General features: G+C 43.9%; 1 protein-coding gene across 3 annotated transcripts in view; it reads right to left on the reverse strand.

The window, feature by feature from the left end:
* Nucleotides 1-2,781: 2,781 nt before the first annotated feature.
* IL15RA (interleukin 15 receptor subunit alpha) overlaps nucleotides 2,782-15,957 on the reverse strand; it is a 49,197-nt gene continuing 36,021 nt past the window's right edge. The window contains exons 4-7 of one of the 3 annotated variants that reach the window (XM_036090061.2): nucleotides 14,295-14,489; nucleotides 12,647-12,679; nucleotides 6,359-6,434; nucleotides 2,782-3,675 (exon numbers count right to left, since the gene is read on the reverse strand). In XM_036090061.2, the coding sequence (XP_035945954.1) occupies nucleotides 3,531-3,675; nucleotides 6,359-6,434; nucleotides 12,647-12,679; nucleotides 14,295-14,489 (449 nt within the window). In that variant the 3' untranslated portion in view covers nucleotides 2,782-3,530. The other 2 variants (XM_036090063.2, XM_036090062.2) reach the window with 2 other exon arrangements.

The following is a 15,957-nucleotide window of genomic DNA, read 5'->3' on the forward strand; positions in this document are numbered from 1 at the left end:
AAGCAAGACAAAAAAGATGAAGATCAATCAGTTTTCTTCATGGCAAATGTTGTGGATGACAGGAAATGAAAGAGGAGAAAACAATGTGAATTATGTATATTTGCAGCCAGCTGACAGATGTGGGCTAAAGGCTTACCAGTTGAAGAACTTCCAAATCCTTTTCCACTAAAAAAAATTAAGATGGTCTCTTCTCAGTCCCCCGCAAGTACCCGTGGATCATTTTGTTCATTCATGCGTCAGGGATTTATTGGCATTTACTGAATGCCAGAGATTGAAACACAAATTCCATTTCTCTGATGGCCCCGGGAAGTATTGTGGTAGAGAGTCTCCAAAGATAGTTTCCATTGATTCCTTTTGTTGTTACCCCTCCCCTTGAATCTGGCTGCCTGGTGACTTGCTCTGACCAATAAAATGCACAGAAGTGACGTGTGACGGTCCCTACCCTAGCCTTTAAGGGGCCTGGCAGTTTCTTCGACTTCCCCAAGGCTGCCATGCTGCCAGGAAGCCCAGGCCAGCTCGGAGGCATGCTAAGGCCCCGGATGAGCCCGTGAAGCCTTCTTAGACCTTCCAGCTCAGCCCAGCCATGCTGAATGCAGCCGAGTGAGTGTGCCTAGTTGCTGCCACATAAAGCACAGCTGCCCGGCTGAGCCCAGTTGGCCCCCAGAGATCATAAACAGTGATAGTTTCAAGCTGCTGTTTCCATGGTGGGTTTTGCAGCAACAGATAACTAGAGCAAGTAGCATCTTACCAGCTCAATCGGCAGGACACTTCCCAGGGTGAAGGAATCAGAGGCTTTCGGGTAGGGTAGGGGAAAGTGGTGATTCCGGAGGACTCTGGCATGCAGCCTCCTGATAGGGGGGAGGCGGGAGGGACTAGGAAGGGGCCGTGATGCAGCAGAAGAGGTGCACCTCACACCCCTACGTACTACTCACTTGCTGGTAGAACTCACACCCGCCCTTCCACTGTAGCTTATCATTGCTCTCTGCGCACTCCTCCTCACTTCCAGGTCCCACGTGTCCTCCCCAACCAAACCCTCTGGGCATCAGCAAGTACTATTTTCGTGTAAAATGGGGACAGAACGCGAGGCAGTGCTTGGAATTGTCAAGGCAGGATGGGGAGACCGGATGCAGAAAGACAAGTAGCTGAGTGCCCCCAAACATCACCTCGTTTAGAGCCGTGCCTGAGAATAGGCTACCATATGTCAGAGAAATTTGCTGTATTTTGGTTAAGAATCTTTTATTTTACTTATCCAGAGTCTCTTAATCACCGTCAGGGCACTTCAACAGTCCCTGAAAATTCAAAGATGAAAATAGTTCTTAATTTCAAGATGTTCATCACTGCTCAGTGGGTAAATTCTGGGGCCGTGATATGTCCTGGCATCATAGAGGTTTACTTAGACATGTCCCTAGGACTGCACCACCTACTAAGAGAATTCATTTTACCCCTTTGCTTCTTTAAAAAAAAACACTTGATTTATTTATCCACCCCCACCCCACCCGCCTGGGTCCTTCCAGACTTCAACTCCACCCCACCATGCTTGCTCGATCTACTTTGCTAGATCTAATTTTTGTCGTGTGATTTCCCCAGCTTGAACTTGGTTGGTGCCTGATAGATCACAGACTTATTCTGTGATGGACCAGAGCCAGGTGATTCTACAGCTCCGAAATGGGCCCCCCGGAGGTTGTCATATTAGTTTTCCAAAGATGATGGTAAAATGGAACCACAAAGCTGTGAAGTAGCCCTTTGACTTAACTCTTTTACACCCAGTAGAAACCTTTCAAAATTCTGGTTCTACTGAACGGCTGTCAATTTTTTTTATGCCGAGTTGTGTCTTCTGTCAAATTAGTTTTTGAAATCACAAGGGTCAAACTCTTAAAACTTATAAAGAACAAAATGGATCCAGTTAATGATAAACTCTAGAAACGGAGGGGCAAACAGCTGAAGCGAGAAGCAAAACATTTAGATAATCAGGCAGACTCAGGATAATCAAGTGAGTAAGCCCAGCAAATACAATGGCTCCGCTCATGTGTTAGCGATGAGTTTCCTCTCGTTGGGAAAGAGAATTTGCAGGGAGTGAAAACAGCATGGCTCTAAAATCCCAACACCAGCCACTGGAAAGTCCTACCCTTCCTTCGCTTTTGATGAAACCATCTAATTTGATGACACGAGGAAGTTAGCAAGGAATGGCCCTTGGCGAGCTGCTGGTGACATGTGGATGGTCGCTGAGTCCGTGTCCCACTTTCCAAATGCTTGTGATGGCGGCCTGACTACTCCTGGCTGTGCGAGAGGCCGTCAACGGCTGAGTTCTAGTTGGGGCTGCTCCTCTCCTACCCCATCGCCCTCCCTAAACATTGCCCAGCCCAAGCCGGCATTAATTGAGCCATGTGACCTTGGGCAAGTCAACTTCTATAGACCTCAGTTTTCTCCTCTATAAAATGAGGAGGCAGAGCACCTCAGTAGAGGGACAGCATTTGGAGCTGCAACACTGTTGTCATCCTTGTAGACATCTCTTAAGCCAGCAGGAGACTCAGAATTGTCTTAGAGTCTCAGCCCCTGATTTTAGAAAGAAATGTTATTAAAAAAAAAAAAAAAGAGCGAGCAGTGCAGGGAAAGAGACAGCGGGTGTGCCAGGCACACCTGGGCCATAACCTGCCACTTACTGCTTCACGCATGGAAATCTTGTTAGAGAGTCTCCAAAACTGTGATCTGATCTAGCTTTAGGCAAGGTTTTTTTGTTTTGTTTTGTTTTCTCCTTTTAGAAAGAAAAGCCAAGCTCAACTGTTTGGGACTCTGCATTCCCGCTCTTTCTCCTCTTTTTTATTCATGGCACATTTCTTCTCAGTGATTCTTTCAGTGCATTTTTTTTTTATATTGAAAATAGACATTTTGTTTATACAAGGCACAATTTCAAAATAACAGTTATATAAAATATGTAGATATAATAGGGAGTATAAATAGAAATGCATATGCATGGAAAATGTCACTGAGTTCAGTTTCCTTCCTTGTGAATCCTTCAGTGGCTTCATGGGGCGCGATGCCTCTTCGCTCCCTTTAAGTGCCTGCAGAGCACCTCAGTAGAGGGACAGCGTTTGGAGCTGCAACACTGTTGTCATCCTTGTAGACATCTCTTAAGCCAGCAGGAGACTCAGAATTGTCTTAGAGTCTCAGGTGTATTTCTTTTCTCTGTAAACTGCAAGTCAGGATGAGGGTGGAATAGTCAAGCTGCTACGCTATCCCGAATAAATGTCACAATGAAATAAAAGGAAAGCCGAGGCCTTCAGCCGCTCCCAGGAAAGCTTCAACTGCTGGGATCTGGGGAAGGCAGCCCTACACCTGAGGCCGGGCAGGGCAGGACAGGTCCCGAGCATCCATCCTGAGACTGCAGAGCCTAGGAGGTGTCTTGGCTGCGTGCTGTTGATAAAATGATGCCAAGATGTTTGTTTTATCATCCTGATGGGCTGTTTCCTGGTGCCCAGCTCCTTGAGTCGTTTCTAGGTCCTCTTCGGCTAGGGCAGGGTTGGCGCCTTTGCTCAAGTCTCTGCTGCCCTCAGTCTCCCCGAGTGTCCCAGGTCGTGTGGGTAGTTTTCTGCATCCTCCTCTCTGCTGCTGGTTCCCCTAGTCATTGGCATCTCTTCCATGCTTTCCATTTCAACACTGGGTGTCTGCGAAGTTTGCCTGTAAAGCAGATCAGTCACAGGTTTTGAAAAGAGGAGCGGGTTGCCCTCAGCTTGAGTGAACAGATAGTTCCTGTTGAACACTCAGATGGGGAAAACCTAGCTTACCTCCATTCATGGCTGGTATTGAAATCTTACTTTGGTATTTTAAGCTGCTCGTCCACCAAAGATTGACCAGTGCTGTTGGAGCAGCTTACCCCCTCTTTTCCAATCCTCTGCTAAAAAGCAGTAGTTCAGATGGCAGGCACAAGAAGGAGAGAGTAACTGGGAGCCTGGCAAAGCCAGACATGATCATCTTGATAAAAGTGATGTAATATTCAGAAAGCTTTTAAAACAGTTCTTGGTACTTGGTATGTGTTTAAAGAAACAAATATATTAACCAGTTCCTGAGTAACCAAGAGTGGGGGAGGCAGAACATCTTAATTCCACATGTTTCCCAGTCATTGAAGGACCTGTGTTTTTTGGCCCTGAGTATCTGGGCCAGCAATTTTTTCCATGGATTATGTCATCTACCTCTTGAGGATAGGCAACTTTTTAGGACATTTCAAAGTAAACACTTTGAATCCAAAGAAAGCAAAAACACCAATTTGAAGAGATAGCTGCACCCTGTGTTCACTGCAGTATTATTTACACCAGCCAAGATATGGAAGCAACCTAAGTGTTCATTGATAGATGAATGAATAAAGAAGATGTGTGTGTGTGTATATATATATACATATATATATGTGTGTGTGTATATATACACACACACACACACACACACAATAGAATATTACTCAGCCATAAAAAATAATGAGATCTTGCCATTTGCAACAACATGCATGGACCTAGAGGCTATAGTGCTAAGTGAAATAAGTCAGAGAAAGACAAACACCATATGATCTCACTCATTTGTGGGATCTAAAAAACAAAATGAACAAACAAAACCAACAGACTGTGGACACAGAGAACAAACTGGTGATTGCTAGAGGGGAGGGGCTGGGGGCAGGTGAAATAGGGGAAGGGGATTCAGAGGTACAAACTTCCAGTTACAAAATAAGTCACGGGGATATAATGTACAGCACAGGGAATATGGTCGATCATAGTGTAATAACTTTGTATGGCATCAGGTAGTAACTAGCCTTGTCATGGGGATCATTTCATAATGCATAAAAATGCTGAATCAGTATGCTGCACACCTGAAACTAATAGGATATTGTATGTCAGCCACACTTCAATTATCAAGTACATAAGCACTTTGAGCTCCTTGGAGTGAGAGCTAAACTATAAATCAGGACTCTAGGCCAATGTACTGAAAATAATTTGCTGAAAGCCAGTTTGTTGAATGACCAATCTACCTAATAACCCATCTGTAAAAAATAAGTTTACAGCAAAGAATTGATTCACCAAATGACCAAGTAGTTATGCTTTTCAGGTTTATCAGTTCTTACAGATATATTTATCAATATTTCTGTACTATAGTCAGTGAATATTGATATTTTCATCTTATCGGCATATTTATTGGCCATATATACCAAATTTACAAATTCTTGTAAGATCCTATTTTTAATGTCTTATTCTTAAAAAATTGTGTACATTTTTTAAGTCAATGAATATAGTTAGTCATTATACTTTTTTAAGAACGTAACTCCAAATACAACATGTCATGTGGAAATTTAGTTATAACAACACTTTGAAAGTCCTTTTAAAAGTCATTTTTTATTTTGCCAACATTTTAGCATTTTGGGGATTGTTTTGACAGATTTTCGAGTCACACATCAACCTTAGCATGCTCTTTCTAAACGATCTATGAGGTTTATGGCATTTCTTTTGGTTGGGATGGTATTAACAGCTTTCAAAGATGGATGTGAATTTTTAGATGACTTTTTCATTTCGGCTTCACAGTAGCATTTCATGGAACAGTCATTTTGCCAACGTGAGGCTCGAAGGATGGTATCATCCTTATACTGATATATTTAGAAAAGAATTCTTTATGATTAGCAGCCAAAAGTTTTGTTTCAACAAATCTGATTTCTCCTGTTCATTGTATGTTGCTGAGGAAGGATCCAGAACAGCCATATCAACATGGAATGCTGGTTACTAGGTTCTAATTGATACAAGTATGAAATTAAGGCGAATATGCCATTTGAGGCTTTAATGAAAATTATAAAAATGCCTCAAGTTTAGAAAAATAAATAAAAACTGAAATTTTGGCAAGTGGCAAAAACAGTCTTCTCGTCACCCAATGCTGAAATAAGAATTTCAATGATTAGAAATACAAAAGTCAGGCCTACATGAATGAGCACATAAATAAGAAAATATCCCTATATTTAATGAGAACATTCAAGAAAATATATTCATGACTGTATCACAGCAATTGCATATCCATCAAATTGGTTATTGGGTAGGTTCTTTCCTTCTGAAAAGGAAAGAAAACTTCGTTCATGCTTTTCTTTCCTTGTGGTAGAGCGGCCCCTTGTCACCAGTTAGGTTCTGGCTGCCGTGTCTCCTACTGGTGGCCTGTGGGGGGCCTCCCAGGGCCAGCTCTCCATTGGCCGGTACAGGAGTGAGCGGGCGTGAGAGCCCACCTCAGTAGCCAGGAAAGGGGGTCTTGCTTTGAGGGGGCAGTGGAAACATAATGATGCAGCTCTTTTCTGGGAGGGAAGGAAGAATCCCGTCCTCTGTGATTCCCGCGCGCTTCTCACCTGGATTTTCGGTAACAGACCAGAAGAAGCACCACACATACTACCCCGAGCACAGCGACAGGTGTGAAGATCGCCACTGCAAGAGAACAGAATAGAGCTGTCCTGCGGAGAGTCCTGGCAGCAGGTTCATGTCTAAGAATCTGAAAACTCTTTACAATTGACAATCCTGCAGAGAGATCCAAATGCCTTCCCAGCCCCAGCTAACTGTTAGTGACATTTCTGGAGGTCCACACAGCCCAATCTGCTCTACTTCTGGGCAGAAAGTGCATTCTTTTCCCACCAATACCACCAGTTCAAACCATCCCCTTTCACGTCGTCCCACATCCCCAGCTCCTAATCCATCCTTCCTGGTCAGGGTGACATGGTGATGGGACGAGAGGAGAAAGTAAAGGCCTCAGAGTTCACAAGATGGGAAGGCTGGTCTGCTGCTCAATCCAAAGTCAGAAAATAGTTGTCCTTGGGACCACCTCCCCCTTTTCTTCAACTTCACAGAATCCCCATTTAGAAACAATAGCATGCAGTGCCATGTTTCTTCCAATTTCATCTTTTTTTTTTTTTTTAAATAGGCTCCACGCTGGGCATGGATCCCAATGTGGGGCTTGAACTCACGACCCTGAGATCAAGACCTGAGCTGAGATCGAGTTGGATCCTTAACTGACTGAGCCACCCAGGCACCCCCATCATTATTGTGTTTTTACTAGCAGCTTTTTTGACGGAGGAAGAGTGGTAAGGAGAGAAAGGAGGTGTTGTAAAAGGTGTTACGGATAAGAGGAGAGTAAGGCCATGGCTTAGGAGAAGGGAAAGATCCTGTTTGGGCTGAGTTGAAAGGAACAGCCTGGAGTGGTGGGGGCACTTGCAGGTAGGAGGCCAGCAGCTGTAGGGCATTTAAGATTTATTAGACAGGATAGGAAGAGTGGGATCTCCATGTGGAAGCCAGAGGGCTTAGCCCAAGGGCACGGTGAACCTAACTATTTTAAAAACACTTGCATCAATAATAAGCTCCAGGCAGAGTTGGTCAATTTGCCTCCATATTGTGAAATCTCCCTGCAAAAATCACCTACCTACCCTACATGAAGGATGACAACCCTGAACATCTGGGGGGCCAGTGATCTGACTATGGACCACGAGTCACATCTCCTAGACTGTTTGGCTGTTTGGACCTGTACCTATACAACCAGCACACGACCTCGTGTACAGGATACATCTCCTATCTTTGCCTTCAAAATACAACTCTATCGAAAAACAGAGAATACAAGGATGTGGGGAAACACTCAGATTCTCCGCCGGGTACGGAGTACAGTTTTTCTCAAGGGCATTCGGCAACATGTAACAACAGCTTTAGAGAAGACCACACCGTTGACTCTCTAGTCCCACTTCTAGGAATTTATTCCAAGGAAATGGGCAAATACATCCAGGAGTATTCACTGAAGTATTATTTAAAACAATTTTTAAAATGTTAATCTCAATCTCTTATTAATAGAAAATTAATTAAGCTGTGGTATACCCATACATTGGACTATCATCCAACTTTTAAAAATTATGAAATGAATCTATATTAACACAGAAAGATGCCTCCAATTACTTAGGTGAAAAAAAACTGGCTGAGATAAAAATGAACCAAAAAATAATCTCCAGTAAGCCATGCGTATGTCCATAGGCCCAGGACAGCCTTGAAGAATAGATACCAAAGTACTAAGTAATGGTGGGCTTGTAGATAATCTTTATTTCCTTTTTTAAAAAGTTTGCTTTTTCCCTGATATTTTTGAAATGGTACTGTAATCAGAAGAAACAATAAAGTTGTCAAAACAAAACTACCTGTGTCTAAGTAAATACAAGAATAGAAAAGTCCCAAAGGAAATAACAAGGAAGCATGGCAAATTAGTGAAAAATGTTTTGAATTTTCAGACTTAACATTAATCATTATGACTAAAAACCAGAAATACTTCCTAAGAGACGGTGTGCCCTAGGGTAAACTATTTCTTCCATTGACTAATCAGCTTGTCATGCATTTACTGTCCGCAGAGGGATTTATTGGAAAAGGCCGGTTGATGTCAGCTGTAGTTTTGCTTTCATAATGCCTCTTCCTGTTTCTTCTGAATGAGAATCACGCCTGCAGACTCCCAATTCCAGAGAGAGAGGAGGCCCCTGAGCCAATGATGTGACAGAGCACTTTGAATCCAGGGACAAACTCATACCCTTGGCCTCTTCCTCCATTATATCCAGGCAAACTGGGTAAAAAAAATTGAAACCAAAATCACAAAGATGCTAGGTAAACAAATCAACTGGCAAGTTCCCCCACCGTTTTGTGTTTCCTAGGGTATGCATGGGTTGTAGAAAAAGGAAGAGAGAGAGGTTTGGTGAGCCAGAGGAGAACGGAGGAGGATTTGAGTCAGGGGCGGGGGTGGGGGGTGGGGATGGATTATTGCTCAGGAGGCTGAGAAAGGCCAGTAGCTCCCTGCCTTGACTTCAACCCCCAGTGTGTGTTGGGTCTAAAGCGAAGAAGGTGGCCGAGGCAACCAGTGGCCATTGTTCAATGTGGATGATGAAAAGGTCCTCTGAGAACAGGGTGGGGGGAGAGCACCATTCCTTAGCAGTACCTGCAAACTAGATCAGCCAGGAAGTGCTGTCTCTGAGTGCTGGTGGACCCGCATCTGATGAAGGCCGTTTTGAAGTCAGACTATCATTATTCCTGGGCAGTGTTTCTCTTCTGTCTCTTACTGCACTAAGCACACAGTAAGTGTTGGGCTCAGAGTAGGTACTCAATCAATACCTAACTGATTGAATGAAACCATTCACAGTCCATAAATTAAAGTACATTCGACGTGCCATTTGCTTCTCAATGAGAAATCTGCATTTCATTGCAACTGAGGACCAACCCGGCACAGAGGTAGAACTCGATCTATATTGAATAAACAGAGGAATGATATAATATAGAGCTAGCTCCTATTAAAGGCTGAGCATATCAACTGCAGCAAATCGATTTCAGATATGAAAGATGAGAAGTATAACACAGTCTGAAGAATTAACTCTTCCCTCCTTGTGTCTTAAATGAACATGGCAATGTAAACACTGTCATAGGTGACATTCTGGCTTTTTACTTTACAATCAGGAGTCCTCAGGAATAGCCTAGTCAAAGATCAGATACGGGATATTGGAATAGCTGAATGAAATTATTGCTTAAAAGGGCTGCCAAGGGGCGCCTGGGTGGCTCAGTTGGTTAAGCATCTGACTCTTAGTTTCGGTTCAGGTTGTGATCTCAGGGTCATGAGATTGAGCCCTGTTTGGGGCTCTGGACTCAGCACAGAGTCTGCTTGGGATTCTCTCCCGTCTGTCCCTCCCCCTGCTTGTGCTCTCTCTCTCTAAAATAAATAAATAAAATCTTAAAGGAAAAAAAGCCTGCCAAGTGAGCTTATAGATACTTAAGACAATGAAATGAAGACTCGCACTTCCTAAACATTTATTAAAATGTTAAAGTCCTCAAATTAACATATTCATTTGCTCGCTCACTATTTATTGAGCATCTACTATTTACCATTTTCTTTTGAACTAAAAAAAGCAACTTTTATAAGTTGTGATAATCATTTATGTAACTTTAAAAATTGTGATATTGGTAGTTATCAATGGGCTGATGAAAATATTAAGTTAATTAACATTTGCTGAGTGATTATTATGGTAAAGCATCTATATTTGCTTACAAACATGGTCAACCGATTGCTTATTCATGCAGAAATGGCAACACCTACGGATGCCCAAGGAGCCAGCTGGTGTCTCTGCCGTTTGTACCTGACGGGGCAAACTTTTGGGCCTCAGGTAGCTGGGACTGTATATGACAGACTGGGCAGGCACCATCATTAAATGTTTTTAGAAAACTAGCATGATTTTAATTTCAGTTTACACCTTCTTAGCCAATAAAACTTAAATAACACCTAATGAAATAGAACTCATCTTAATTTTTTATTTCTTTGCTAACAATTACTTGATCTGTCTTGTAAGTTAGGTGCTAACATGTTTATCTTGAAGCCCCCCGGAAGAAGGAAATCTTACATAACAGGAAAGATTTAAAGTTTTTTGTTTTTGTTTTTTAATCTCTATTTCCGCAGTTTCTTGCACAGAGCTATTTTTGCCTATTGCAGGTGTTCAATCAATGTGTATTACATTATACTTCAGAATTTGGGAGAGACTTTCTGATATTTTAATCTAGTGAAAGTCATGAGCTGGAAAAATGTAAGATGATATTCCATAATAAAGTAGTTGTTTGAAAATCTACTTAGAAAACATGGACCCTCAAATTTTATATACAGGATTTTTTCCTACAGATATACTTGCCCACAGCAAAATGATAGGTTTTCCAATTAATCACTGTTTGTAACATAGTCAAAGAATGTAAACAGTCACATGTCCAAATAGGGGGTTGGCTACATAAATTCTGGCAAATCCATATGGTAGGATTTTTTGTAGCTGTTTTAAAGAATGAAGTGGTTTTAATGTATTGATATGGAAGGATTTCCAAGAGATACCATTAGGTGAAAATGAACAAGGTGCAAAACAGTGAAAATACAATACCTGTTTAGCATCATATATCCTCTGTGAGCTATTTACAGGGTGACTCTCTGAAAGGACACACAGAAATCTGGTAGCAGGAGTTGCTTTCTTCCTGCAAGGGGATTTTCAGTCTGAGATGGGGCTTTTTGCTCTATATCTTTTTGTAATTTGTAATTTTTAAACCCTGTGCAAATATTACCAATTCAAAAAAAATGAATAAAAAATGTAAAACTTTGTAGAAAGGTTAATGTAATATGTGACATAAGGAGAAAAATTAGGTTAGCTACTTTATTTACTGGTTGCCTCTTAAGTGATAAACATATTTTTGTTTCAGTGTCCTTGTCATTAATCCCACAGTTTCTCCATGAAAATACTCTCCAGATGGGCTTTTTTTTTTTATTGTCTTGCCTTTGCATATACATTTTGATCATTTTAAAAACCATTCTAATCAACTAGCTGCTGAAATGACCAAACCCACTTGGTTGGCCTTTTTTTTTTTTAAGAGAGAGTACTTGCACATGACCCTGTGTGGGGGAGGATGCGGTGCAGAGGGAGAGGGAGAGAGGGGCTCCATCCCACAATCATGACCTGAGCTGAAGGAGTTGGATGCTTAACTGACTGAGCTACCCAGGCACCCCTCACTTTTTTTTTTCTGGATGACACTTCTAAAAAAAGATTTTATTTATTTATTTATTTACTTATTTATTTATTTGAGAGAGAGAGAGAAGAGAGTGGGAGTAGGGGGAGGATCAGAGGGAGAGGGAGAGAAGCAGACGCCCCGCTGAGCATGGAGCCAATGTAGGGTGATGCGGGGCGACATGGGGCTCAATCTCATGCCCTGAGATCACGACCTGAGCTGAAAGAGTCTGATACTTAACCAACTGAGCCACCTGGGTGCCCCTAGATGACACCTGATGCAGATATAATATAGCCACAAAAATGAATCATTCTCCAGTAGAAAAACTTGTAAATGGAAAATAGAAATAATTTTTGTCTGTACGAAGTTACGGTGGTTTTTTTTTTTTTTTTGCTTCTTGAAAACTTGTCAGACAAAAGTCTTAGATTCTTTCTTATGATTGCAATTCTCTCTCCCTTCTCTCTTCTTCCTCTCTCCTCCCCTCCCTTCCTCTCTTTCTTTAATTCTTGCGAACGCTTTTCCACTCCCATCCTCACATTCCCTGGGTCATTCACTTTCTCTCCTAGCTTTAAAGTTGGGTGCTTCTTCTGTAAAAAGAAACCTCTTATATTGAGACATTTGAGCAGCCTTGCTGTGAAGGGCATCATGCTGAAACCCTGTGAAAGATGAATGCGGTTTATGACAGAATAACAGCATTGCAATGACAGTAGTACACACGTGTGGTGTTCTGATAAGTCCTGCATGCAAGTCCAGCCCCGCTTAGGGGAAGGAGGCTCTTTTGTGATGCATCAGCTCTCTGGTCGGCTCACTTGACTCCCCAGAAGCAGCCCACGGGTTGCTGACCTCTCTTAAAGTATGCAAAGCCAGTGCTAACCTGGCGTCTCCTGACAGGGAGGAGCTACCAATAGTGAGATAAGCAGTCATGTTAGAATCCCATAAGTAGGGTGATCCTATAACTTACTATCTAAACCGAGACACTCTTGAGCGGAGAAGGGGATGCTGCTGGTGGCCAGGCTGGGGCAGCACATAAACCAGGACTGTCCCACCCCCTGCGACTGAGGTCCTCTGGGCATAAACACTGCTAGGACAAGAGAAAAAAAAATACTTACCAGTCACAGCTCCAGAATTGTATGAATATGTACCTGCAGAGAAGAGATTGCAGCTCAGTTATTGCTCTCTCAGTTAAGGCACTAGTTTCTCATTAAGCAGGAGGAATTTTGGACAATTTGGTTTCCATCCTAAAGCCTTGAGAGATTGATGGCTGGCAAAACCAAATTCCCTTTAGCAGAGAACAAGGGTAATTTATTTAGATGCTGGGCCATGCTTAAGAATCAAATATGCCCTGTTTGCACAGCGAAGGAAAACATCAACAAAACAAAAAGACAACGTACTAAATGGGAGAAGGTATTTGCAAGTGACATATCTGATAAGGGTTAATATCCAAAGTGTGTAAGAACTTATACAACTCAACACACACACACAAGCAAATAGTCCAATTAAAAATGGGCAGAGGACCAGATAGACACTTTTTCAGAGAAGACACACAGATGGCCAAGAGGCACACGAAAGGGTGCTCATCATCACTGATCATCAGGGAAAGGCAAATGTGAAGCCACAATGACACATTATCTTACCCCTGTGAGAATGGCTAGAATCAAAAAGACAAGAAACATCAATTGTTAGGGAGGATGTGGAGAAAACACTGTTGGTAGGAATGCAAGCTGGTGCAGCCACTGTGGAAGACAGTATGGAGGTTCCTCAAAAAAATTAAAAATGGAAAAAGCTATACGATTCAGTAATTCTGCCAGGTATTTACCCAAAGAAAACAAAAACACTAATTTGAAAAGATATATGCACTCCTATGTTTATTGCAGCATTATTTACAGTAGGCAAGATATGGAAGCAGTCCCAAGTGTCCATCAGTAGATGAGTGGATAATGATGTGGTATATATATACACAGTATTACTCAGCCATAAAAAAGAATGAAATCTTGCCATTCAATAACCATGGATGGACGTAGAGCGTATTATGCTAAGTGAAATAAGTCAAACAGAGAAAGACAAATACCATATGATTTCACTTAGATGTGGAATCTAAAAAACGAAACCAATGAACAAACAGACAAAAGCAGAAACAGACCCATAAACACAGAGAACAAACTGATGACAGCCAGAGGGGAGGAGTGTGTGTGTGGGGGGGTGGGGTGGGATGGGCAAAACGGGTGAAGGGGGAGCAGGAGGTCCAGGCTTCCAGTGATGGAATGAATAAGTCACGGGGATGAAAGGTACAGCACGGGGCGGGTGAGGAGCATAATCAATGGTATTGTAGTAGAGAAAAACACGCCACAAAGAATCAGCTATGCCTTTACGGAAGATGCAGATTACCAAGAGCTTTTCCATCCCACAGACTGTGACTCCAGATTGCAGAAGGCTTCCACTGTCCTCCCGTATTGGGAGGAGGCAGATATTACTCAGATTGGCAAAGCCTCTGCCATGCAGGTCTGTACGGTGAGCCTTGTCCCATCCAGGAGATGGACTTTCTTTTCCAGCTGGGCTGAAGCAGGGCAGAGCACAGAGGTTAGAGGGCAGAGCAGGGAGGCTTGGCACAGAGCAGCGAGCAGGGGGTTACTGAGTTGTCTGGACTTCGGGTCAGATGGTATAATGCTGTGCAGTCGGCTACTCGAGGTCTCCACCCGCTCCCCAGAAGCAGCCCTCGGGTTGCTGACCTCTCCTAAAGTATGCAAAGCCAGTGCTAACCTGGCGTCTCCTGTGAGGCGGAGGGAGTGCGTTCCAGGGCCTTTGCCGTTGTCTGAGGTGGGGCTTGGGAGGGTTCCTGACTGATCGGCCCTGTGGTTCCTGTAGCAGGAGGCTTTGATGGCATCGGCCTGGAGCCCGGCACAATATCGGGCTTTGTGGCCACTGTGGTGTCTGACGTGGAAGTGAAAGCTGGTTCTGTAGGAAAGTGCAAGATATGGAGAACATGAATATTTAGACTCGTGTCTCTGCTCAGCTCCAGAAGAGAGTGGACTTGGTGCTCTAGTGAAGCCCACCGCGGGCCAGCCCTCCCCCGGCACACTCCTCCATGGCTCTTTGGGAAAATCCCTTAGGTGGGTAACCTGTTCATCCAACTGGAATGGCCACGGGACTTTCGAGAATGCTAGAGGCTCTGCAGCTGTTTATCATGGGGCAAAGTTCAAGATGCCACGGATTTGGGTAGACTCAGATGCTATGGGAGGCTGCTCTCAAAAACCAAGTGCAACTGTATTTGCCAAAGACATCTGGGGTGCGGATTTTCATTTATTTTTTACGTGTTTGCACATGACTTCTGAAATGGGGGGGAAGCCTGAGGTTCAGCCTGACCGAATCCTAGAGAGCGTATTTGAAGGAAGGGTCCTGGTTTTGCGCTGATCGAGGGGAGGGCAGCCCGCCTTGTGTCCAGGCCCTCACCGTCCCTGTCGACCTGGCAGATGGCTGCCCCCAAACTGTGAAGCATGGTACAAGTGCCTCTGTGACCCCAGCACCGTTGGCTGTCTGGCCATGCCGTGTGGGGCTGCTGTCCCAGCCACTTACGCTTTTAGACGTCCTTCTGCCCCTTCGTCCCCCATCAGTACCTCACACGTACCTCACACCATCCGGGCTGCCAGCACTCCGGGCGCTCTGCAGACAGAGCTCCCCCAAAGCATTTCCATCCAAGTGCCCATGGCCACGTCACCCCATGTTGGAGATTACACTCCCACGCCTTTCACCTGACCAAGTGTTCCATGCACTAAAGCAAGGCTGACAGAGACCAGCCTTGATTATTCTCATCAGTTGGTGCACCGGATGTGACTTGGGTCAAAGGGGTTTTGGAATTACTCCAAACTTAAATGTAGTCAGCGCTCAACCATATCCTCCTGTTTGTAGTCAACAAACTACCTAGCTAACTAGGAGGAAGCCTCCCTCTGGCCTTGCCATCCCCCCTTCGGCATTGCTACTCAGCTTTGGCTCCCTAAGAACCACCTGGGGAGATTCTAGAATCCTAATTCCCAGGCTGCTCCCCAGACTGCCAGAGTTCCGGGGAGGTCCCCACGTGTGTCCACGGTTAGGAAGCTGTGCTCAAGGGGAGGCGAGCCCGAGCAGTGCAGCCAACCGCAGCAGGGTTGACTGTGCCGGGCACGAAGGGGGAGACGGGGGCGGGGAAGCACCACACTGGATAACAGGACACAAAAAAATCAGGAGTTAAGTGTAAAGTAAGGCTTTCCTAGGATGTAGGGCACATTGTCCCAAGACATTAGCATCTATGGTTTCAAATTTTCTTAACATCAGGACAGTGCTGAGGAAATTGGGATAGAAGATTAGCTAAGACCCTGGAAATGCGTAACGTTGGCAGCTTTGTGCAGTGCTTCTGTACCCAGCAGCCCCCCGTTGGGGGAACAGTTCT

This window comes from Halichoerus grypus, chromosome 6 (assembly GCF_964656455.1).
Source record: "Halichoerus grypus chromosome 6, mHalGry1.hap1.1, whole genome shotgun sequence".
Taxonomy (NCBI): domain Eukaryota; kingdom Metazoa; phylum Chordata; class Mammalia; order Carnivora; family Phocidae; genus Halichoerus; species Halichoerus grypus.